At 43.1% G+C, this 27,179-nt stretch overlaps 1 protein-coding gene and 1 pseudogene across 1 annotated transcript in view; both read left to right on the top strand.

Annotated features, from left to right (window-relative positions):
- sez6l (seizure related 6 homolog (mouse)-like) overlaps positions 1–27,179 on the top strand; it is a 105,520-nt gene that overhangs the window by 46,236 nt on the left and 32,105 nt on the right. Inside the window, exons 2-4 of the mRNA XM_085358677.1 lie at positions 1,070–1,516; positions 4,867–5,006; positions 12,292–12,487. Of these exons, the coding sequence (XP_085214803.1) occupies positions 1,070–1,516; positions 4,867–5,006; positions 12,292–12,487 (783 nt within the window). The remainder of the gene's footprint in view (positions 1–1,069; positions 1,517–4,866; positions 5,007–12,291; positions 12,488–27,179) is intronic.
- LOC146629528 (5S ribosomal RNA) lies at positions 1,795–1,913 on the top strand (annotated as a pseudogene).

The raw sequence follows: 27,179 nt of genomic DNA on the forward strand, positions 1-27,179 counted from the left end.
GGTGAGGTTTAGGATAAAGGCATTCATTTTTGATGACGGCTAGAGAAAGCATTAAATCAGTAAGATGTCCTCAGTAAGATATGAATACGAGGTTGTGTGTGTGTGTATGAGTGCTTGTATTGACAACTACTGCTGTGTAGCTGCCTAAGTAATCACAAGCTGTGAAAGTTTAAATGAATTTCTTGATGATGGTGTGACAAGTTGAGCATAATGCAGGTACATCTAGAAAAAAAATTTTCTCTTACAAAAAGACTATTTATTTTCTGTCTCAAGATGGAAAACGGCAAAATGAGAAGAAAGCTCTCAGAGTGTTGACAACACAGAGAGGATATTTTCACTGATTTATTTCCTTGTGATAAAAATGAGAGCAGCTGTGCTCTCTTAGTTCTTCTCCTGCTTGAGGAGTATGTAAATGACTATAAATTATTAAATCATGTTGAGGCTGCATCATGAGCACTTTTTAGGCCGGACTGTATGGCTGCTTACTGAGGGTGACTGCAGAGTGTTAGTGGCAGGAGCTGGAGGATGTAGGTGTAAATGCTGGTGTTTGCTGTTTTTGAACTAAGCTGCTGGAGATGGTATTTTAATCCTTCTCTCCTGTCATGCTTAACTGCCTTGTCTACTACAATGTATACATGTGTGTGTACTTGTTTAAACATCTTTGTGAGGACCCAAAATTGACATGCCTCTATACTACTCTAGGCTCAAAATATGGTTGTGGTTAGATTAGGGGTAAGGGTTAGGATGAGGCATTAATTTCTAATGGTTGGGATTAGGATAAGTGGCTAAGAAAAGCCTTATGTGAATTTGATGTCATCACTGAGATGTGAAAATGAGAGAGAGAGAGAGAGAGAGAGTGTACATGTGTGTATGTGTGCATGCTCATTATGTTGTGAATGCAACAGCTTAACTGGGACTAGCTGTGCCGACCAGATAACTCCACTCCTGATAAGACCAGCAGAACAGTAACAGAACCACCAAGAACCATACTCCCAACACTTTATAAAAAAATTTTCTCAACTGCTTTGCCAGTTCAAATGATTAATCCCCTATTTTCCATGCTTTTCAGATAAAGAAGTCTCCACAATAATGCCGTCTGCCAGGTCTCCAGTATTGCCATCAAGGAGCACAAAGCAAGGCAGCCCCAAAGAAAAAAACTCTAGTGCCGTGACTGGTGGTTTGCAACAATCAGTGCTGGCTCAAAAAGGACAACTGGTTTCCCAGAAAGGGGGCATCCTCCCTTCTGCTCTGCCACAGAACCTGCTCCCTCTTTTGGGCAGAGGACTTTCCATCAATCATACCCCGGAGCATCAAAGCAGAGGATTACCGAGGCGGGTAAAGTCCCCCGCATCAACTGCAGCATCAGGGCAAGGCAGCAGTCCAACTCAGCCAATTCCTACAGACGCACATTCTCGGATGCCTCACACAGAGAGGCACACCCCTGAGCAGGAGGCTGAGATCACCACTGTGAGCATGAGGCCAGACCTTGACGCAGAGATAGAATCAACTTCAGCAGGTATTTAAAAATAGTTACAACTTTGTTTAACTAAACGAAATATTTGTTAGGCTAGTTTTTTTTTTCAATAAAAAAAGACAGCGAGACACCAGATTTACTTTGCTGTAGTTATTCTTCCCGCTGTATCCTGGAAATTCCAAAAGCACCTCTAATGCATGAGCAAATCAGTTACAGGAAAGTACTTTTTGTCATGGTCCTGGGTCTGTAACCCAGTGTTTATTTGTACATTTTGATTCTGGTTTAAGTAATATTCTAAGATTTAGTGTTTATTAGACACAGCTTACGGCCATACCACCCTGAGCATGTCCGATCTCGTCTGATCTTGAAAGCTAAGCAAAATCGGGCATGGATAGTACTTGGATGGGAGATCGCCTGGGAATACCAGGTGCTGTAAGATTGGGGTGGCTGTGGCTCAGCTGGGAAAACAGGTCACAAAATAATTGGAAGGTTGGTTATTCAATCCCCTTCTGCTTCAGTCTGCATGCCAAGTACCCTTTGGACAAGATAATAACCCCATGTTGCGTGTGAATGTTAGAGAGAAAGAGCACAGAAATAAAGTGCTTGTGCAAATGGGTGAATTAGGCAAGTTGTCTAAAGCACTTAGAGTGCTCAGATAGAGTAGAAAAGCACTATATAATTCACTATTTGTTCTGGTTCTTTTCGTTGTTTTCTGCTTTGTGTTATATAATTTCTTGTCTTTCAGTTCTGTTTCCATGCCTCCCTTACTTTACTTTACTTTACTTGATTTATATAGCACTCTTCACATGATAAAAACCACAAAGTGCTTCACAATAACATAAAACAGATAAACATAAAACAGTACAATCAAACATACAGCACAAATCTAATTAAAAGCTAGTCTAAATAAATGAGTCTTAAGATGATGTTTAAATGAATAAATAAAATCCAGGCAATGTAGAGATGGAGGGAGAGAATCCCACTACCTGTGGGCCACCTCTCTAAAAGATCTATCACCTCTGGTTTTAAAACGTGTTCGGGGAGCTACCAACAGCCTTTGATTAGACGATCTCAGGCTGCAAGAGGGAGTGTGACGTTCTAAGAGATCAGAAATATAGGCAGGAGCGTCATGATTCAAAGCTTTAAAAGTCAGTACTAAGATCCCCTCCCCTATGTTCCACGTTCCATGTTTTTCAGCCTTGTCTTCATATTTGTTTAACTCTTGTCTCCGTGTTCAGTGTTCCCTTTTTGTCTCCCCAGTCAGTTATGTTCCCATGTCTGCTTCTTCCCAGTCTCAGTATCAAGCCCGTGTGTCTTAGTCTTGGTCTCCTTGGTTTTCGTACTTCCTGTTTAATTTTGACATTCTCTCATTCAGTTTTGCTTCTCCTGTCTGATCTGTTTCTCCTGTGTTCCCAACTGTTGCCCATCCTCTTGTTATCCTGTGTGTGTATTTAAGTACTCAGTCTTTCACTGCTCGTTGTCATGTTGTTCCGATTTGATGAGTATTTCCTTGTGTGCCATGTTTCCCTAATTTCCCATAACTTCCTGGTTAATTCCTAGTTGTTTGTAACTTAGTTCCCAGTTCCCAGTTTCTAGATTCTGCATTCTTGTTTTTTTGCGTATTTTTGTTACAGCTAATAAAGCTGCCTACCTTAGTTTATCCGTTTCATGTCTGAGTCCTGCATTTGGGTCCTACCTCTGCCTGCAACACAGTGTACATGACAACTTTATCAAAGGCTTTAGTATGCTGCCATAATTAAGTCAAACAAATAGCAATCAAATGTTTTCATGTAAAATTTCTTTTTTTTTATGTTCCCCCAGGAAGTATCTTTTCGTGGTTCTCTACTTTGGACTAATCCAGCCTAGTATTAGCTCAAAAAGCAGCATACAGCAATGGTCAGAGGTTTATATCTACTAATCATATCATGAATATCATGATAATTTGGGGCATTTAATAAGTTGTTTGAAAGATTCTTTCTCTATACCAGAATAATTGTTCAACATACACATTAAATTACTTAAAAAACAAGATTCCGCTACACAAGTTTGAATTTAGTTTTTATTTTTCTCTAATCTACACAGGGTCAAAAGTTTATACATACAGGTTCAAATATATAAATACATTGACTTAAATCATTGAGTTGGGGTCTAAAATGTATTTCACCTTGACAAAGCCAGGACTATTACCCTTTTTGCCAAGGTCTGGAAGAAACTGGTTAGGATATTAAGGAACAACCCAGGAACCACCAAGGCTCAAGCCTGCCATGAACTGGAAACTGCTGGAATACCAATGTCAATGTAGAGAGTGAAATGAGTTTTAAATTGCCACACACTAAGAGTGTGATGACCAGGAATGAAGCTCCTGCTTCAAAATCAATAACTTCAAGCTCACCTGATCCAGCACTAACTATATGCTTTAGCAAGAAGGAAAGTTTTAAGCCTAAACTTTAAAGTAGAGACAGTATCTGTCTGGCGAATCCAAATTAGAAGCTGGTTATACAGAAGAGGGGCTTGAAGCTGAAGGCTCTGTCTCCCATTCTACTTTTAAATACTCTAGGAACAACACGCTTTAGTCTGTCAGCAGCTACTGTTCATCTCCACTCTGCAAAAAATTTCTACCTCACATATTGTTGGTTTAACCAGTTTCATTTCTTTTAATTATAGCTGCCATATCAAAATTTTAAATAAAGAACTTGTATTTTAATACCTCAAGAATGTTTTGCTAAAACTACCTTTTCATAACCATTCATATTTTTCATGCGATGAAATATAACAACTTCTGAATTGGGCCTGTCATCAGATCAGAATTAATTCACCTGTGAAATTTAAAAAATGAGTTTGTGAAAAAAATCACCATTTGTATTCCAATCAGCTTCCGTACCCTGCTAACAAGTAGCAGGGTACTGATAAACTCAACTGAGATTTCTGCGCATATGCGCTTGTTTCTAAAGTGAATGTACAAAGATTATTATAAGCTTTTATTTTGATGTTAATTCAGCTTCATACAATTTATATTGTTGGTATTTTAATAACTGTCGATGTTTTTCTGTAAATATTATTCTGCAAAATAACAAAATTGTAGTTAATCAGTTAATTAGTCACATTATGCCTTTTAAACCAGGATATTTAATCAGTAACACCACAGGCCTTTTAAAATCTTTAGAGGAATAGAGAACATGATTATTTATATCAAGTCACAGCTTAAGAGTCTTCACTGCCCACTTTTTCTTCAGTGTAGCAGTTTAGATCCTTGTAACTTCCATCATTAATTATATGCAGTAGGGCTTCCAGTGACTTTCCAATCAGGCTCACAATAAACGGATTACAGGGCAGGATAGAACAAAAAATAAATAAAGGCCAATGCAATATAAATTCCTGTGTTTTCCCTCCAGCTGCATCCAGCTGCATGGTGATTTTTACTGATCCAGAAGGATACATTGACTCCTCTGATGACCCTCCTCTTCCAGACGGTACCTTCCTACGCTGTACCTACACTGTGACTGTGTACACTGGCTATGGAGTCGAGCTGCAGGTACACATCAGCAACATGTCAATGACATCACACACAGCCCAACTGCATTTATAGCATAATGACTCTTTGCTGGGTTGCTGGTTATCTTACTGAACAGTATTTTGTAAAGGCATGCTGCTGTGTTTTGTAGTTGTGGCTTAACCCAAGTTAAACTCTGCCTCCTTGTAACAGCTAATGGTAATGCTGTTCATTTCTGTATGATCCTCAAATATTTTTATGCTTTTAAATGTGTTAAATGTTTTCTTTATATATTATGTCACTTCTTTAGTCCAGAACTCAAAGATGCTTTATGTTAGTATGCACAAAAGTTAGTGTCAGAGGCAGATAGGCAAAGACCCAGGGGACCCCAACCAAACACTGCATCCAAAAGAGCTGAAAATCTGAGGCCATATGTCCCAATGGCAACCATGCCCTGGGGGACGAGGGAGGCCCTGGACGGAGCTCCAACAGCCAATGGTGGGGGAGTCGAGGGACCAGAGGCAGTGGCCAACCGACCCTGCCGGTGACAGACCACAGACCCTGAGAACCACCTGTACCCTGGCGGAACCCCCACGACATGATGTAGAAGCCCAAGCCAGCCCAGACCGCAACTCCCAAGAGAGCAGGCCAGCAAGCACACAAAAAATGCCCACTCAGGCACTCCAGAAAGACCAGGCGCTGAGGGGGTTGGGGCTGGGGTGAGGGGAGCTTGGAAAGCCCCAGAGGCTCAAACCAGATATCCCAATGTGGTGAGGGGAGGAAGACAGGACAAAAGACATGCTGTGGGAGAGAGTCACAGATTAATAATAAATAATGATTCAAGGCAGAGAGGTGTAAAAACACATACTGAGTGAGAAAGGTGACTGAAGAAGAAGTACATCATGGGAATCCCCCAGCAGCCTAGACCTATTGCAACATAACTAAGGGAGGATTCACTGCTAACTATATGCTTTGCAAGAAGGACAGTTTTAAGCCTAAAGTTAAAAGTAGATACCTGTAGAGATCTGTCTCCCAAATCCACCCCTGGATCCAGCCTCTCATCTTAATATAAGATGGGGCCTGATTGTTCAAGACCTTGTATGTGAGGAGCAGGATTTTGAATTCAATTTTGGATTTAACGGGGAGCCAATGAAGGAAACCCAATATAGAAGAAATATGTTCTCTTTATAGTCTATGTCAGTACTCTTGCTGCAGCATTTTGGACTGGCTGGCTATTTGTCACACGGTTTTTAGGGAAACGCCTTTTCAGGAGTTTTTAGGACATCCTGATAATATCGAATTACAGTAGTCCAGCCTAAAAGTAATAAATGCTTGAACTAGTTTTTCAGTGTCACTCTGACACTTTTCCAACTTTATCTTCAAGGATGGATAAAGTTGGGTGTCATCTGCATAACACTGAAAATGTATGCTATGCCTTCTGTTGAGACTGCCTAACGGAAGCAAGTATAATGTAAACATAACTGGTCCAAACATGGAACCCTGTAGAACTCCATAATTAACCTTAGTGTGTGAAGAGGACTCTGCATTTACATGAGTCTATTAGATAGATATGATTCAAAGCACTGCAGTGCAGTACCTGTAATACCTACAGCATGCTGTAATTGCTCTAATAGAATATTATGGCCAACAGTATTGAACTCTGCACTGACGTCTCGCAGGACAAGCACAGAGATGAGTCTAATGCAGGGGTCGGCAACCTTTTTGATGATGAGTGCCGTCTAAAATTTCCTCAGAAGTCAATGTGCCATATGATTGCATTAGCAATAAATTTAATAACGCTCTATATGAACAGTTACACACTATATAGAAGAACTTTACAGAATTATATTTGTTCGCAGATGTTGGCAGCTATCAGCGAATAGTTATCAGCTATTTTGAAACAAAAAAAGACACTTTTTATCCATAACAGCAAATGAACTGTACAACAAAAATGCAAATGCTATTTATGGTCTCCTCACAACAATGAAAACAAACGCTGTTGTGACAGTGATGTACACTGTCTTGTTGGTATATGTATGATTTCTATACATTTTACATCAGATGAAAACTTTGGTTGTACGATTCAGATATTTATTAAAAGCTAGACATTTTAAATGAGAATAAGAAAGAAAAGTATATCTTTGTGTCCCCCTTTCCCTGTTAATGCCCTACCTGGCCCCCTGGCAAAACTTTGCCAGACCCGCCCCTGCACAGTTACCAGCTGTCAGCTACAAAGGATCCTGGTGTTATTTGTCTCTCAGAAACAGTTCATAACTTCCCTTCAACTCATTCATGTCACCTAAAAGGTAAACCTGTTTCTCCATCACCTGTTCAGCTCTGATGATTCAGTAAGGACATCTCCTCGTTTCATCTTCATGTTTCCCTCTCACCACATAACCAAACCGATATCATGACCAGCAGCTTTTACGACTGTGGCTCCAGCAAACATCAGCTGATACTAGAACTTAATATTAAATAAATTCTAACAACAGCTGATCAGTCTTAAATATATTGCTGTTGTTTAGCATGACATCCGCTGGTTTCCTCTTTCTGGCGGAAAGTGAGCAATAAACAAGCAAGAGAGAAAAGCCGATCAGCTGATCATTGATCAGTTTCATGATTAAAGTAGCAACAGGAGAGGGAGCGGGAGAGAGAATGAGAGAAGAGGCAGCTGACAGCGTAAAGACACAGAATAAATCCAGCTTGTGTCTTTTTCCATTGTAGATGAAGTCCGGGACAAACTGCGTTCCTTTTCAGCTCAATATCAGTCTGCTATCAGTCTGCCCCAGGACAGCTGTGGCTACAACTGTAGCTTGCCTCCACCAGTGTGTAAATGTGAGAGTGAATGAATAGTGGAATTGTAAAGCTCTTTGAGGGTCTCGAAAAGCGCTATATAAATGCAATCCATTATCATTATTATTATTAATATGAAACGCGTAATATTTTCTCTGAATACGAGACGATTACGTTTTTTACGGGACGGTTGGCAACTAAGCTTACTAACTAACCTTATGAATAAAATAAAGTTCACTATCAGTAACATCATAGCACCCACCCAGCTGTTTAGAAACTCCGTCATGCTAGCTAGTACGCCTCATCCACCTGCTGGCCTCTGTGGAAGCTCCGCAATAGCCACCACCAAACAACTGAGTTATTTTTACACATCGGCCAGCATCTGGCCAATCCACCACCTCTCATTGTTTATACCATTACAAAAACAACAACAACAGCAACAAAAACCATTGGCCGGTAAAAACAAAAAATCACCATAGCTGGACGACCATAGCCAGTCCAGCTATGGGCGTGCCATCAGTTAACCCTTCACATGCCACAGCTGGCACGAGTGCCCAGGGTTGCCGACCGCTGGTCTAATGTCAGAGGCCATAAGATCATTTGTAACCTTCACCAAAGCTGCTTCTGTACTGTGATGAACTCTAAAACCTGACTGATACTCTTCAAATAAGCCCTTCCTCTGCAGATAATCGGTTAGCTGTTTGACAATGCTTTCAACTTTTTTTGAGATGAAAGGAAGGTTGGAGATTGGCCTATAATTAGCTAGGACAATTGGGCAAGAGATGGTAAGTAACAGTTTAACTACTGCCAGGTTGAAGTCAGATACGCAGCCAATTATTAGAGATTGGTTGATCATATTTAACGTTGACTTCTTTGAGGAGTCTTATAGGGATGGGGTCTAAAAGACACATTGATGGTTTGTAGGAAGTAAAATGTTGGGTTTCAGAAAGCAGGACCCAAACACAGGAACTTTAGAGTTGGCGACAGTGTGTTTATTTACATTTACAAAACAAATAAACAAATAAAAACCATGTATTGCAAACAATCCATAGTGTGTGATTTCTTCCGTGATGACCTCCCAGTTCCCATGTACTGAATCCTTCCTGTGGTCGGTGGCAACAAACACAAACTCATCTCAGTTCAATTTACAAAAAGAGCTCAGCTCTCTTGGGTTTCCTAACAAAACATGACACAAAGGTAAGTACACTTATCGTATACAATGACTGACAAAGACGGATTCACCTGGTGAGCTAGAGTTAATGGAGTCACTTTTCAGGACCCGGGCTTTTATGTGATAGTCGGATTAAATCGTATGAAAAACAGAACCCACCTGACCTCGCAAGAGTTTAGGCTCTTGGCTGCGTGCAGGTACGTCAGGTTCTTGTGGTCGGTCCAAACGACCAATGGATGTTCCATCCAGCCAGTGTAATGCGTTTGTTGACTAGCAGTTCACGGTCACTCAGAGTTTCTTTCAATCTGAAAGAGGCACTGAGAAAAGAATGCACAGGGACGAAGCTTACCCTCAGAGGTCTGGAATAACAGCCCCAACCCCTGAATCCAAAGCATCCACTCCTACCATGAAAGACTTTGAGAGATTAGGCTGAACCAAAGGCTGAAGGCTGGAGAGAGACTGTATAACGGACTAGTGGGAAGTGGAACACCTGGGAGCAAATCTATCCCGCAGTTGTAAGGATGATGAGGTGGGATAAAGAGAGCTAAATCCTTGCTAAAAATTTTTGCCAAATCATGGTAGACCGTAGGAACAAAGGTTAAATCAGGGGTGTTGAACTCCAGGCCTCAAGGGCCGGTGTCCTTCAGGTTTTCGATATCACCCTGGGTCAACACACCTGAATCAAATGATTAGTTCATTACCAGGCCTCTGGAGAACTTCAAAACAATGTTGAGGAGGTTTTTAACCATTTAAATCAGCTGTGTTGGATCAAGGACACATCTAAAACCTGCAGGACACCGGCCCTCGAGGCCTGGAGTTCGACACCTGTGGTCTAAATGGTAAATGGACTGATTCTTATATAGTCTTTTTCTACTCTTCCGGACTACTCAAAGTGCGCTATACAACATGCCACATTCACCCAATCACACCCATTCACACAAAAACTTTCTGCTAAGCTTTTTAGTGCTTCCTAACTAACATTCAAACACATTAATACTCAGATGGATGCATCGGAGAGCGAATGGGGTTAATATCTTGCCTAAGTATATGCATCTACTCTTGATTAAACCTGTTTGATCAGGATGTATTATGAATAGGGTGATTTTTTTCTAATCCCTACATTTATGACTGCGATTGGGTGGTATCTGGATGGGAGTATGGGATCCTTGGTTTAAGAAATGGACTAATGATGGCAGTGTTATTGTTTGGAGATGATCTGTAAACATTCTGGATTTGAGTTACCATTCTGAAAAAAGTGGTTGCTAGCATAGACCACCATCTAGCCCTAGGGCTTTATTGTTTGAGAGATGTTGTAGGGTTTTGTGAAATTCAGATATTGAAAGAGATGAATCAAGAGACAATCTGTTTGTCCTTTAGTTTTGATAGATTTAGATTTAGATACATTTAGATTTAGATCAACTCTTCAATGTCTTCAATATGGATTAATCTGTGACGAGTATAAAGCTTTGTAAAAGTATTTAAAAGATTTATTTATTTGTTGTGGATCATGAATAATGTTCCCAGTTGAATCCTTTATAGAATAAATTGTTGTTTTTTCTTTATTTAGTTTTAACTGTGGTTAGCAAGGAATTTTCGAATTTATTGCTATGTTCAAAGTTAGTTAAACAACTAGTAGCTCAGTGTTTCAACATTCAGAAGAAGGGATTCCACTCATGTGTAGAGATTGACGAGGTACAACACATATCCAACCACTCTGACCTGTCATCCTGGTTGAAGATATAACACCCCCACCTGAGATAGGTTACCAAGCCCCAAGTGTGATGAAAGAAGGGTCGATGAGTGCGAGAAGAACTGACCTGAAAGATATATAGCCGGATACCAAGACTACGTGAAGTACCCTCAGTGATCAGTACAGAAAGGTTCAGTGATGAAGGTGCCTAAGAAGTATAACAAGCTGTCCATACCTGAGGTCTTGGAAACTGCCAAGCAAACACTCACAGCCTTGGACAGCCGCTTGAAGAGATACACCAGAGAGATAAAAGGCAGGAAATAAGCCAGCTGTTCTCCAAAGAACCAGCAAACGTGTACTCTCAGTGGCAGGGGAACAATATGAGCACAACACCACCAAGGTTGGAGACGGAGCAATACTGGAAGAGCGTGTGGCAGAAGGACGCAATCCATAACAGCAATGCTGGGTCTAAGAACAGACCACAGCAACCTCCCTGAACAGGTCCATTTTAAATAGCAGTGGGAGACATCCAAGAAAGGGTCTCCAGTATGAAGAGTTGGAGAGCACCACGAGCATCTGGCAGCACAAACAAACCCGCTGCTAGTTGATGAGAGACACCCAGAATGGCTGGAGTGTCCTAATCCCCAAGGACCCCCATAAGGGACCAGTCCCATCCAACTACCGGCCAAACACCTGCCTCAGTACCACATGGAAGCTCCTCTCAGCCATCATAGTGGCCAAGATGAACAGGCACATGGCTCAATACATGAGCAGGGCACATAACGGAATAGGCAAGAATACCAGAGGTGCAAAACACCAGCTACTCGGCTGACTGCTCTGTCTCAGACTGCAAGACTAGATGCTAGCAGGCAAGGCACACATGGAACGCTACAACAAAGTGTCTGGCATAGTATACAGAAACATCTGTGCTGAGTATGGACTGGAAGTCCTAAGGTCAAAATGGGAGATGTCCCCAGGGTGGTCGAGAATGACTGAGGTAAGATCCTGTGGGATTTCCAGATTCAGACTGACAAAATGGAGGTGGCTAACCAACCGGACATAGTAGTGGTAGACAAGCAGAGGAAGATGACTGTGGTAGACGTAGCAATACTGAACCACAGCAACATCTAGAAGAAGGAACAGGAGAAGCTAGAGAAGTACCAAGGGCTCAGAGAAGACCTTGAGAAGATGTGGAGGGTGAAGGTAACGATGGTCCCAGTGGTGCACTTGGTGCAGTGAGTCCCAAGCTAGGCAAGTGGCTCCAGCAGGAACAACATCTGACATCTCTGTGCAGTATCTTCTCCTCAAGCTCCCAGGCCTCTGGTAGAGGACCTGAGCTTGAAGGATAGAAGTAGTCAGATACAAGTAGTCATTTGAATCCTTAATTCTCTCCCTTCCTAATAACATCCCGCCATCTCTCTTTATTATCACATTAATTACACATTCCTCTTTCTCTTGCTGTGGGACTGCTGTCTATCTTGATGCACTCCTTCACTGCTGGTGTTAGAAAAAACAGTTTCCTCAGACTGTGAGAGACTTGAAGGGAGCTCTGTTTTACTTCAGATGACCAAGTACTTCCTGATGGAGTGCAATCTAAACATTAATACTGTATGTATTCAAGTTTTCCTACAAGATGTGTTAAACATGCATTTTTTTAATGTGTTTGTTTCCAGGTGAAGAGCGTGAACCTTTCAGATGGAGAACAACTGTCTATCACAGGTGTTGATGAACACGGTTCTTTGCTGGTCTTGGCCAACCATACACTGCTTGTTGAAGGTCAGGTGATCCGCAGTCCCACTAACACTCTCTCTGTCTACTACTGCTCTGGACTGGAGGGAAGCATGGGTATCTTCCAGCTGCACTATCAAAGTAAGTCTACACACCACTCATTTACACACTTACTGAAAAGAGTGTACAAAACTCAGTTTATGCCATGACTAAAACATGAATATTCATTTATATTAACAGGTTATAGAAATTCAATAAATAGTACTTTCATTAGGGCCTAAGGGGCTGTTTACACTTTATACACATGCTAATTACAGAATCATAAACCATCTCACCTAATCAGTTTGCATGGTGATTGAATCTGTCATGTTAATTCGCTGATTAGAGCCCTGATTAATTGGCTCTCATCTCATTATGACACTATATGGGATATGGGAGTTTGTATAAAGAGTCCCCTTGTTGTGTATGTTTCTGTGTGTATATGTGTGCTGTGTCATCCATTAATAAATATGGTAATTATTCCAAAGGAAGAAGCATCCAAGTACTACGATCCACTTTCTCCATTAATTACAGCCATTTACTCTTTTTATATTACCGCTAGACAGAAGAATAGTGCTGAAGTGTTATCAAGGTTAAAAAAACACACACACAACATAAAGAGACAAGGAATATTGTCTCACACAGCTTACATGGCTTGTTATAATTAGGATTTTTCAAATGCCCAGGACTACTTGATTTCTTAAGTCATTGGGTTCTCAGTATGAGAAACTATGTTGCACCCTTGGATGTTTTAATTAGCTGGTTCTTGGCACCATCTGTTATGGCTCTGCAGCTAGATATGTGAATGTCATGCACCATTTACATACATCTGTACTGATAAGTTACACTATGTACTGTAGTCTAGCCCTACATTTTATAACACTGTTCAGTATTTCCCATAATCTTTTAATATTATCCATCTAATTGCCTCTTATAGTATTTCTTTTTACTATATCTTAGTATATTGATTAACTTATTTTAATATCTTTTATCTTATCTTTCTAATTTCAGCATCTTCATTTCTCTTTTTTTAAGAAATCTCTGTATAGTGCATTCTTCTTTCTCCATGCATGTTGCAGACCTTTTGTTATCCATGGACAGTATATAATTTATGTTTCCTACCATATTGCTTTATTGGACAGTTTTATACAATAACAATTATTATACAATAATGTAAATATTCTAAGGAATTCATCATACGCACCATTAACGTCTTGTTTCTGATATATTTCACCCTGTTTCATTAAAGCTTTTTTAAATGCATTTATTCTTTCTTCTGTTCTTACTCGTCTGTACTCTTTTTATCTGTCCACTTTATGAATCTTGTAATTCCTATCGTGGACTGTAAAAATTGGAAGATGGTCACCGTCTTATTTTCAATGTCATTTGTTAAAATGTTTCCTATCAGAGTTGCATAATGTGATGTGATCCTGGTAGGTCTAGTAATTTTGGGGAATAGGTTCATATAGGACATCGTGTTAATAAATTCCTCTGTGATTTTGTTTATTTGGGTTTAGCAAATCAATATTGAGATCTCCACAAATGAAAAGTTTATTGTGAGCTATTTCGGTAAATGTTTCTTCTATCAAGTCTTTAAAGGTCTCAATACTACTACCTGGAGCTCTGTATATACAGCTAATGATTACATTTTTTCTTTTTTCTTTAAAAATTTCAACTGTTATACAATCCACCACATTAAATTTCAAGGATTTTCCCACATACAAGGCCACTTCTCCCCCACCTTTGTTTCACAGAGTTATAAATGTGACTTCATAACCTTCCAGTTCAAAGTCTTTTCCGTTTTCCATGTTAATCCAAGTTTCCGATCAGGCAATGACACTGAATGCATGGGCAAACTGGTTAAGATATTCTTTGATATGATTAAAATTAGCATATAGACTTCTACAGTTAATGTGGATAATTGTTAATTTATTCTCAGTTTTAGTCCTCGGATTATACTCTTCATTTGTATAGTAGCAGCAGTTGTTATTGATAGACGAGAAGAGGATGTTGTCTGGATTTATTTAATATTCCAAGTCCTGTGTATTTTGATCCACATAGTTAAATGTTTTCAGTTCCAGTTGACTGATGCAGCTGCTTTTTACAGATGCAGCTGAGCTGTTCCTTTCAGTGTGTCACACACTGTGTTTGTTACCTTAAGGTTTGAGGTTGTTTGTTACCTTGTTTATAGTCCAGATCATGTTGCTCACTGATATTTTTCTGCATCAGCAGAATCCTTCTCTTCATTCAGTAGAGAAACACTGGGATATGAGTTATATTATAAACTACAACCTGAGATTCATGGGTGGTGCTGTTATTTGGTGTTTGCTGTCGCTGCAGTAGAGTATTATTTCCTGTTTCTGTTCCAGCACACAGTGGTTTTTATGTGTAGCTTGTCGGTATAGCCACTTTAATTAAAAACGTATATATAACCTCTTATTTTATAACCTAATGTATATGTGCTTCATCAAAAGCACACTCTGTTGATTCGCTCTCTAATTATATTTACAGTATTCCGTCACTGTGTCTTTAGGGATTCGCTAGCTTAGCTTATAGCTGACTTGCTACCAGCATGGATTCTTCACCTGTCCCTCCTGAACTTTCCTGCTCATTGTGTCAGATGTTTAATTAATCCTCAGCCTTCTTTAGCAATAATGTTACTGGTAATAAATGTAGCCTATTGGCAGCTTTGGAGGCTAGGATCACTAAATTGGAGACCCGGCTTTGCATTCATAAATACTCGTAGCTTGCCAGCCCACTGTAACCGGTGCAGTTTTTCCCCACTCTGCAACACACCCACCAGGGATCAAACTCTGGTTACTAGTGATTCTGTTCTGAGACATGAAGCTAAAGACACCAGAAACTATCGTCTAATGCACATTTCTAATTTAATTATATGAATTAGACATGTGCAATTACCCTCCTTTGGCAGGAGCAGAGGGGAAAAATTATTCTCAGAATTAACATGAAAATCCTTGAAGTGAATAGTGCCTGTGGAAATAGTCATATGCAAAGTAATCATACAGTGTACCTTTTGATTCTTTAAACATTAAATTTTCTCTCAGCAAGACTGCAATAGCAACTGTTAGTGATGTTCAGTAATAGTTTTCAAGTATCAGTTAGACAGTCATGTTACTATAATGCGCAAAACCAGAGTTATGAATGATTAAGGCAAGACCATTAGAACAAGATCTGACCTAAAATTTATTGTCATCACGATATCAGCCTGTGCGATGGGCCCATCGCAAAAGATGGTGTAAACTGCGATAATTGGGTACCTTAAAATGTTTACACACGCGCTTTAAAGAATTTACCAATCAAAGAAACCCCTTTACACGTTTGACCAGTCGAATAGAGCCCTTCACGGCATTAACCAATCAAATGGATTAGAGGCCCGCCTCCTACGTAGGTGGTGAGCGAACAACGCTGCAGCAACGAGTCAGAGTTGTAACGGCTGAGAGCGAGACGCATGACGAGAATGCTACTATGAACTTGTGGCTAAAAAAAAAAAAAATAGTACCTCGCTTGTTTGGAGGTACTTTGGATTTGATAAAGACGACGTTCTCCAAACACAGGTACTCTGCAAAACTTGCCGAACACTCGTGGCAACCACCAGAGGAAACACGACTAATCTCCACCATCATCTTCAATACAACCACAGAGAACTGTTTGAAGAGTTTCAGAAAGATAGGGCTAGCCAAACAAAGGTTTCTAATGTTAAGACAAAGAGCACAGCAGTCCAATAGCTGTCTCTGTATCAGAGTTTTTGAAGTGGAACTGCTTATGAGAAAACGTCGAAGCGGTACAAGGAAATAACAGAGGCCATTACACATTTTTTGGCTAAAGACATGATGCCTGTAAATACGGTTAGCAGAGAGGGCTTCACCAGTTTGATACATAAAGTGGACGTGTCACGGTCCGCTGTGACAGACCGTGCGGTGGTGTGTATGGTGGACCCAGGTGCGAACACAGGTGAGCAGACGGGAGTGAACTTTAAACAAAAGCGAGCCTTTTATTGTGGCTGATGACAAGGTATACAAATACAGCAGGGATAGCGTGGCTAAACAGAAACCTAAACTGGGAATAACTAAGGTAAAGCTATGACTAAGAATGCAATAGACCGGGCATGGAAACATAGAGGGTGGAAACACAGACGACGCGACACAGACTACATGAAACACAGAGACTAAATACACAAGAGGGATGATCAGGGGAAGTGGCCACACATGGGAACACAGCTGACACAGATAAACATAACAAGACATGGCAGGAGTAAACAACACTGACGGGAGACTGTCAAAGTAAAACAGGAAGTACACAGAGGTGCAAACAGGAGGAGAGAGAGAGCACGGGCATAGTGGGCTGGGGAAACATGGAAATGAAACACGAGGGGAGATGAGGGCTCACAGATACATAGAGGGGCACACAGGGGATAAGAGTCACAAGGGGAAGTCAAATAAGGAACAACATAACAGGACAACTCAGGAAACATGACCTAAATAAGGAACGAAATACAAAAATACAAGGAACTGAGAATACTGGGCCCACATGGCCCAGGACCATGACATCACCCCCCCCTAAAGGGCTGGCTCCCGACAGCCCAAACGCGAGAAACAAAACAAAAACAGAAAACAACCCACCCAGGGCGGGAGGCGGGGGACCAGGACGGAGGGACCAGAACGGGAAACAAAACAAACAACAGAAAACACAGGAGCACATGACCACAGTCCAAATACAGTTCAGGGGGCCGACCCAGAGCCCACAGGCACAAGAGTTCACGGGTCACACGGTCGGGGGGCCGACCAGGCGGGTGGCACAGGTGACAGAGCCGGTCCGGAGGCCGGCCGTGCGGAAGGCAGCGGCGGCGGCGAAGGAGACGACGGAGCAGTTCAGGGGGCCGACCGCGCGGAAGGCAGCGGCGGCGACGAAGGAGACGGAGCAGTTCAGGGGGCCGGCCGCGCGGAAGGCAGCGGCGGCTCCCAAGTGTCAGGCGTACCGGCCGAGGCTTGGAGGGCACAGGACCAGGCGACGCTGAAGCAGAGGCTGGCCCAGGCGACGCTGAAGCAGAGGCTGGCCCAGGCGACGCTGAAGCTGAGGCTGGCCCAGGCGACGCTGAAGCGGAGGCTGGCCCAGGCGTAGCAGAAGCACAGGCCGGACCAGGCGTAGCAGAAGCACCGGCCGGACCAGGCGCAGCAGAAGCACAGGCCGGACCAGGCGTAGCAGAAGCACAGGCGGAGGCTGGACCAGGCGTAGCAGAAGCACAGGCGGAGGCTGGACCAGGCGAGGACGAAGACTCGGATGAAGCTGGACCAGACGAAGCACAGGCTGAAGCAGGACCAGGTGACGACGAGGCGGCCGCAGGTGGCGGCTGGACAGGCTCCTCGGGCCCTCCAGCTGACGAGGCATGAGGCTGAACGGGCCCCTCGGACCCTCCAGCGGAGACAGGAGGCTGAACGGGCCCCTCGGACCCTCCAGCGGAGACAGGAGGCTGAACGGGCCCCTCGGACCCTCCAGCGGAGACAGGAGGCTGGATGGGCTCCTCGGGCCCTCCAGCTGACGAGGCATGAGGCTGAACGGGCCCGTCGGACCCTCCAGCGGAGACAGGAGGCTGAACGGGCCCCTCGGACCCTCCAGCGGAGACAGGAGGCTGAACGGGCCCCTCGGACCCCCCAGCGGAGACGGGTGGCTGAACGGGCCCCTCGGACCCCCCAGCGGAGACGGGTGGCTGGACGGGCCCCTCGGACCCTCCAGCTAACGTGACGTGAAGCGGTGGTGTCGCCGCAGGGTGCCGGATAGGCACACCTGGGAGTCCAACAGCAGATGCAGGACAAACAGTTATGTAGGCCCCTGGCTGGACTAGGAGCTGAGGAAACACAGGCTGCTGAGGCACAAACCCAGAGAGAGAGAAAACAGGTAGAAAACAGTCTATAGGGCTTAACATCTTGGCATGAAAAACCGTGAAGTGAACAGTGGTAGGGACCACCAGTTCAGAGCCAGCAATCATTAGGTTCCCAGAGTCTGCATCAGTCCAAGGTGGCTCGCAGGTTACTGGCCCAGTCTCAGTAATCCTAGGAGAGGCCAACATAAGCTGGTTGGACTTAACCGATGGTAGTGTGCGGCTCAGAGGAGCTGGTTCAACCATACGGAAAACAAGAATTGCCACTCGATCCACAAAAACAAGGCTTAGATCATCAGGAGCTAACTCCTGAAAAAACAGTAAATACACAGGTATGGACCTAACCAATGTCACCGTGGTAGCATGACTGTGGTGTGTTGGATGGATGTGTTTGTTGGAACCTGCACCCGCAGTGATCTGTGGCGTCAGAGTGATGACTATATTGAGTGGAGAGACAGATACAGGCAAAACGGTACGTAAACCATTAACTGAAGCAGGTGACACTTCAGGCTGAGAGTGAGTGGTTACAACATTGTTCGAGGCTAAAATCTTATCCAGTGATGAGTTCACAGAGACAGGAGAAAACGGTGTCACATTAACCCTGATCTCAGCCTCCATCTCCTGAGTGGAGGTACTGGTGCTGGAGCAAAACAGTTCAGAATCACCCTGTGTATGACCTTCAGGAAGACAGAATTCATATTGTGACGTTACACAGTCCAGGTTACCATGATCAGCATTTATGTTTTCATCTTGACAGGTTAGAGTGAGTTCATGATCGGCGTTCACCGTTTTCAGTTCATTAAACACAAGAGTAGCAGGGAAAACAGGATCACTAGTCATGTTACACTTTAATCCATGATTTGCCAACTCTGCAATATCCTTGCTTACTGTGGCTTCAGAGGGCCCCGGAGGTGAGAAAACACAGTTCTTGAGGTCAGGCTCAAAAACAGATAGCTCAGACTTGGATGGAACCTCAGACATGGTAAAAGACACAAAAGGAAACACCTTCACCCCACTACTCACACTATTACCCTGAGAATCAGTGGAAGTCTCTTTCAGTCTATGTGTAGATTTTGTGGTCCCTGCAGGATTGAGTGAAGCAGTCATGATCGGCTGAGAAGGACTGTCCCTAGCCTGTGGCTTGGTGAATAGCTCATTGCTAGCCATATCACCGGCTAAGTCTGTAGTTACTTCACATGCCGCCCGCTCAGAGGAAACTTGGCTTGACAGAACAGGTTCACTCACCTCCGAGCATCGGGTGATGCGGTGACGACGCGAACGCCGTTTTTTCTTGGCCGTGGGCCCCGTTAACGTGGAAAGTGGAGCCTCCTGCGGTGACGCAGAGGCTGAGGAGGCGAGTGTTGGCGGAGCGTCAGGCGGGAGCTCCTGGCAACTCCGGGGGCCCCCAAAGGCCAGGCGTGTCCCGCGGAAAATCTCACCGTAGTGAGGAGCGAGCCCTGGCTTCCCCCGTAGCTCCTCCTCCAGTTGCGCGCATGCGGCGCTCTGCCGCTCCTCGAGGTCGAAATCCATTACCTCCACAGCCTCCTCGTGTCGCTCAGTGGAGGGCGAGACATGCCGTAGCGATGAGCGACGGCGACGTGAACGCCGCTTCCGTCTTGAAGTGGACGCGGATGGAACTTGGTTTTCTGTGGCGACTGGCTCCTCGTCTTCCGACCACATCCGCGCCAGAAAGGAAGCGGGAGAAGAGTAGTCCGATCGAGGCAGCGAGGACGGGCGGCCGGTCCGAGGCGGGGCGGCTGGCGGAAGCTCCTCCTCGGAGATAAGCCAGGGCTTCCAGCGTAGCTCATCCTCCCGATACGCTCGCAACACCTGCTGCCGCTCCTCCTCACCGAAGTCAACAGCCTCGGGCATCTCCGTGCAGGCAGGCGGTGGCGAAGATGCGGAAGCTGATGAAGTGTGAGCCAATGGTGTGTCCGTGGTGAGCCTCACCGTTCCGACTCTGACCGCCACTGGCTCATGAGGCGGCGGGGCAACGGCGCGATGGCACGGCTCTGGTGAAGGTGCACGCCCACCGGGCCGCTGCTGCTGCGGACGGAGTCGGAGAGCGGAGACGAGAAGGTCGCTGACGAGGGGGTGCAGCGTCTCCCATAACCAGGGGAACACAGACACGCACACCCCTACCTGGCGGGCGAACTCCTCCCGTTCCTCCTCACTGGAACAGTGCAGCCACTTGTCGCATAGCGACTCCACTGTCCGGACAATCTCCAGTCTTTGTGTCGCTGGGTCCGGCATGGTCGCGTCGTACTGTCACGGTCCGCTGTGACAGACCGTGCGGTGGTGTGTATGGTGGACCCAGGTGCGAACACAGGTGAGCAGACGGGAGTGAACTTTAAACAAAAGCGAGCCTTTTATTGTGGCTGATGACAAGGTATACAAATACAGCAGGGATAGCGTGGCTAAACAGAAACCTAAACTGGGAATAACTAAGGTAAAGCTATGACTAAGAATGCAATAGACCGGGCATGGAAACATAGAGGGTGGAAACACAGACGACGCGACACAGACTACATGAAACACAGAGACTAAATACACAAGAGGGATGATCAGGGGAAGTGGCCACACATGGGAACACAGCTGACACAGATAAACATAACAAGACATGGCAGGAGTAAACAACACTGACGGGAGACTGTCAAAGTAAAACAGGAAGTACACAGAGGTGCAAACAGGAGGAGAGAGAGAGCACGGGCATAGTGGGCTGGGGAAACATGGAAATGAAACACGAGGGGAGATGAGGGCTCACAGATACATAGAGGGGCACACAGGGGATAAGAGTCACAAGGGGAAGTCAAATAAGGAACAACATAACAGGACAACTCAGGAAACATGACCTAAATAAGGAACGAAATACAAAAATACAAGGAACTGAGAATACTGGGCCCACATGGCCCAGGACCATGACAGACCGGAGATCCCCTCACGAAACTACTTTTACCATGTCGCCATTCTACAAATGTACGAAACATGGCGCAAGACCGTCATGTTTGAACTGAGCCAAGCTGAAAACTACGCAAGCACTACAGACCTATGGTCAAGTCGTACAACGGAACCATATATGAGTTTCACATTGCACTTCCTCACCGAAGACTTTGAACTGAAAGTCTTCAGTCTAGAGACTGTATTTTCACACTAGTGAAAATATAGCCCATGTATTACGTGAGGTGCTAGCCAGCTGGTATCTTAAAGAAGACCGACAAGTGTGTTATGTTTATTTAAAACTAACTATAGAGACTGGGAAGGATGTCTTTCAGAATTCAAGCCTCAGAAATTTTTTTTATTTTATTTATTTTTTTTAATGGGGGCAATGTTTCAATGTTAAAGTGCACTTTGTTCAATGACATGACGCCACAGGGGAAGTGAAACTAAACACACTGAACATGGACCACAAGACTGTCAAAATAAAATAGGAAATAGGCAGACTAAGACACATGGACTTGACATGGTGATAGGGAACTAGAGATGAGACATGGACATAACTAAACAACAAATACAGAGAACATGATGGCTGCATCCTTCAAAGGATTGGACTACAGACCATAGGCCTATAGACTGGCCTACATTGGAAGGTCTAGCCTACGACATGCGGTTTCTGTTGCCTAGCAATCACACCATGAGCAGCTACGGCTATGATTTGACAGCATGTTTGACAGAAATACAGAAAATTTGTATTTAATGTTATTTAACTTTTATCAGAGAAAAATGCGTTGTTTCATTTGGGTGCAATGTATTTGTGAAAACACCACAGCCATGAGTCCCTTTAGCCAACAATGATGCTAAGTTTTGCTAGCTAGTTTGCTACTGTAGCTCATGAGACTAATCTCATTTCATTTTGATGGCACAAACGTAGCAGGATTTACATAGTTGATATTTTACTATATATGCTTTCCACCAACACGGTGGCACGGTGGTTAGCACTGTTGCCTCACAGCAAGAAGGTCCTGAGTTCAATTCCACCATCAGGCCGGGGTCTTTCTGTGTGGAGTTTGCATGTTCTCCCCGTGTTTGCGTGGGTTCTCTCCGGGTACTCCGGCTTCCTCCCACCGTCCAAAGACATGCAGCTTGTGGGGATAGGTTAATTGGATAATCCAAATTGCCACTAGGTGTGAATGTGAGTGTGAATGATTGTCTGTCCCTGTGTGTTAGCCCTGCGACAGACTGGCGACCTGTCCAGGGTGTCCCCCGCCTTTCGCCCTATGACAGCTGGGATAGGAGCCTATCCCAGCTGTGGTCTGCTCCGCGACCCTGAAAAGGATAAGCGGAAGCGAATGGATGGATGGATGTTTCAGATAAAATGGAAAAATTTTACTGATGCAGTAAATATTCCTTTATTGAATGAGAAAACTGTGCAGTATAATTTACTTAACATGTTGAAGATATCAGAGGACTAAACGGGCTGATGTTAGGTTAAGTGAGTCTAACAGGAAAGAAATGATACAGAAACATGACATCCTTATAAAATACTTTACACACGTTATGAATATATAACTTTTCTTAGTTCTTCAAACCTTTTATTTAAATAAGCTGCATTATTAAAGTTGTCCATGGTTCCATTTATTTTTCTGCCTTTACCCGTTAGGTCGTGTCCTGCAGAACATCAGTGAGTAGTTCCCTGTATGCAGCTGTTTTGTAGTATATGTTGGAGATACCTCTGCAAATACAGGAAACAAATATCTAGAAATTGTTTTAAATGTTTTCACCAGTCCCTCAATTATAGAGAACAGCTGTTTATTCCCCCAGTTATCAAGTCAGTGTCTTTCAACCTCACACACTACCTCAGGCTCCTTCCACACCAGAGGCGATGTCTATATCCTAATAAGTCAGCCTCAGTAGCCGGGGATTTGACTGCCAGGGCCCGTACCCTGGATCACCATAATATGCCACAAGAAACATAATACACCTGATCCCTAGGGTGCCTCCTCTGGGTGGTGGGCCTTCAGGCGGGACTCCCAGTCTACATGTAGTGTATTAGTGGCTGGTCACCTTGAAGTGGACTATACTCTACCACTGGGACTTCAGCGATCCCTCCCACTGTTCAAGCTGACGGGCCCCTTTCTCTATGTTCTCTATGGCATAGACTGCCGGCTTCTGTGACCTTCCTAATCTTTAAGGTTCATTCATTGAAAGCTAGAGGTGGAAACCACCAGCAAGACCCCAGCATAGAACAAGTGACAACAGATTGGTTCAGATGAAGTCAGAAACATCATAAAAGGAGGAGCTGTGGGTCAGGTGGGTTTCAAAGTATTTTGTAGATGTGCAGCTACTGGGAGGAGCATAAAGGCACCTAAATGGCACTTCTTGTATGAGATTTGACAATGTGATGTTTAGAAGGATATCAGCCGATCATATGCTGATTCAAGCTGGCATTGAGGTCAGCTGATTTGATGGGATTGCATTGACCGTCGAAGGCTGCGATGACTGGAAGTGAGGACCTGGTAAATTGGATGGTGGAGTCTGTAGCGCTGCTTCTGTAGCCTAGCAACCATGATAGTAGCCGTGTAGGACAGCATGTATGAAGAAAATATTTATTTAATTTTATTCGTTTTACTTTTTCCTGGTAAAAATTGAGATGTTATCAGTCTGGGATGTATGAGAGGCTGAAAAAATACTGTGGCCATGGGCTGCGTACCTTTAGCAAACAGTAATGTTCACTTAAGCTAGTCAACGAGTTTGCTTGCTGTGTCTTTTGAATTTAAGAGATTTTCATATACTGGTTTTGTTTTCTGTGTACTGGATTTGTTCTCTGTATTCATTAGTCTTACGTTTTGTATTTTCTAGTGCATCTGAGCTTCCTTGTCCTAGTTTCTGGTTCTTGCTTTGTTACGTTTGTTCACTCCCATGCCTGTCTTTTCTCTCTGTGTTCCGTCTTCATGGCTGTCTGTGCTTGTAGTCCTGTCCCTGTGTTTTCTCCCTTCATGTTCCTATGTTCATCTCCTATCTCCTTTGTCTTCCTTGTCTGTCATGTCTCTATGTCTGTTTCTCCCCAGTACAAGTGTCAAGCGTTTTATTTTGATAGGCTCCTGTGTTATGTGTATTATGTTTGATTTTGCTTCCACTGTCTCCTCAGTCAGACTGTGTTCAGCTGTGTCACCGAAGTGTTTCTAAGCAACCCTAATCTCCTGTGTATATCTTATCTGTGTCTCCCTGTGTTCTCTTTAATGTCGTCATTGTTTCCTCTCTAGCAATGTTTTCTTTTCAAGGCTTCGAAACAATCTAACATCCATCTCCACAGTGACATCTTCTGGCCAATTTGGCTATCACCACATCTTGATAATGCTCTTCTGTGAAACAATGATCCAGAAGAGCCATGCACAGTTCCAAACAAAGCTAGTTATTATACCGGACTGTCAGTAATTGTAATCAGCAGATGTTTTGAAGAAATCCTCTCACAAACAAGGAAAGAAAAATAATGAGACTGTAAAAGACAGTAGTGATCAGTGAGTGTGCTTCAACAAAATTCTACATCTGGTAATATTTGTGTTGGTCACAATCAATCAATTTCTAAAGTAAAATATATGCAAAGAAAAGATTGCAGGGTTTACTATAATAACCACACTGATTTGCAGCTGGGGTTTTTCTGGCTGTTTTTGCTCGCAGCCTTGAAACTCTGGATGTGTTTGGATGGCTTTTAAATTTTTTGGGCATTCATGTCATGAAAATACTAAAAGCTGGCATAGTATTAGGTTTGATTTTAAATTGACTGAAAAACATATATTTAAATAGATTCTTATATAACACTTTTCTACTCCCCCAGAGCACTCAAAGCGCTTTATACAGCATGCCACATGTGGCTATTCACACAAGCACTTTGTTCTATGCTTTTCACTGCTTCCTAGTTAACATTCACACTCTGGTGGCTGCATCAGAGAGCAACTTGGGGTTAGTATCTTGCCCAAGGATACTTGGCATGCAGACTAGGGGAGCCAGGAATTGAACCACTAACCTTCCAATCAGTAGATGACCTGACGTGCACATCTTTAAATCATCCTCTGCTGAGGAGCCTCTGAACTATGGCAAAACTTTCCTGAATTTTTATCTTGTAACACTGGCATGGCGTTTTACTGTGGTGATGTGGTCATAGTGAACCTGCATAACTCCTGTTGTTGTTTAGATATTCACAAGAGGAGTGTCAGTGGGAATAAAAATAGGAAAGGAAAAATACATCTGTCATTAAAATTGTTAAGAAATAGATTGCCTGTGATTAATGAATGTGTTTTCATGGTATTAATGTATTCTTTATGGCAACCCAGTATGCGAGTAATGGATTGAATTGAGGATTAAGTCACGAAATGCTGCAAATTACATTCTCTGTTGAAAGTAAAAAAAAATTTTTTTAAAAACAGACGATGTCAGAACTGAAAACTCCTGCTTGTTTTATTTTCTCCTTGAAAGCAGAGGTGGTGTTTTATTGAGATATTTAAATGATTTTACAGCACAGTGACCTGCTCTCTCTCTGCTGATAGGAGTGATTGGAGCTCACCCACCAGTCTCTGTTTCTTGCTTTTTCTCCATTAATAATTCAAATAAGATATTTATATATTATTTATATATCTATATTATGTTTATTTGATTATACTTTGGATTCCAGTGTTTAAGTGATTGCATAGTGTAGTCCAGGGGTTCTTAACCTTTTTTACCTCTGGGCCCAACTTTTCCGCTACAAAAAAAACCCAGGGCCCATTCAGATATTAACAATGTATTGAAAAGATTAAAGTTTCTTTTTGTTTGATTTATATTTAATAACTAAATCAAATCTGAACCTGCAGATACAACAAAATGCCAAAAAGGTTAACCATTCATGGAACAAATCAAACTGCAAGTAGAAATTGAAAGGCTCAAGTCAGGCTTAATAACACAAAAATGATTAATAATTCAATTTTACTACAGCAAAAGAGACAAGAAAAAAGGGAAAAATTGGATAAATAATGTGGTGATAAAATAAATATACTCAAAATATTTTCTAAATAATAAATGAATAAGCTTATAAAATTTAAATAAACTACAAATGAAAATATAGCCTTATAATCTGTGAGTGAATATGAAAGTTGCTTCAGCAGTAAACTTTTTTTCATTGGCAGAACCAGAAGTTAGTCTTTATATTTGAGACAAATGAACAACAACAGTCACAACATTTTTTTGGTAAACTGCAACTCCCCTTTTATGTTCACCTCTTAATGAGACACTTGAGCCTCTGAGACACAAATCCAGGTCCAGTCTGGGTGGAATGGGGGAAAGGCTCATTCTCAGAGTCGGGCTATGGTCTTGGTTGAGGCCACGATGGAAAATTCTGATTCACACAGATATGTTGTTGTGAATGGGAGAAAGAGTTTCAGAGCTCTCAGTGCCAGACATGGGTACTCCTTTTGAGACAGCAATTCAGAAGAAGCCCAGGTCCAGTTTGCCCCAACTTTAAAGTGCTGTCGGTGGAAACTTCCAGAAGCTGGGACTGCAGATGTGAGGGCAATGCAACATCATTTTCAGCGGGATCCGCAGAAAATGGGTCCAAAATCCACATGTGTCCTTCTCTGGGATCCTCAGGGAAATATTCATCGAATATCTCTGTCAGTTGTGAAAGGTGCTGACAGACAGGGTCACAAAAGTGGAAACATGTCCTTCTCTTTTCCTGTTTCCTCTTGTAAAGCTTCAACTTTGTCTGCAACAAAAAACATGTTGCTGTTTCTCTCTTCAAGTGAGATGTTCAACTCGTTCAGCAGTGAAAAAAATGTGACAGAGATAAGCAAGTTTAGCTTAATGATGTGCAAGAGGAGATTTTTTTCCCCGTGAGAAAAGAAGAGACCTTATTCCTCAGTTCAAACAAACACTTCCTCTTGAAAGCCATCTCTCCTCACTGTGGTAGCAGCAGATGGACATGATCTGCTT

This window comes from Diplotaxodon limnothrissa, linkage group LG7 (assembly GCF_057381915.1).
Source record: "Diplotaxodon limnothrissa isolate DT_005_m linkage group LG7, D_limnothrissa_male_GT1.1, whole genome shotgun sequence".
NCBI lineage: Eukaryota > Metazoa > Chordata > Actinopteri > Cichliformes > Cichlidae > Diplotaxodon > Diplotaxodon limnothrissa.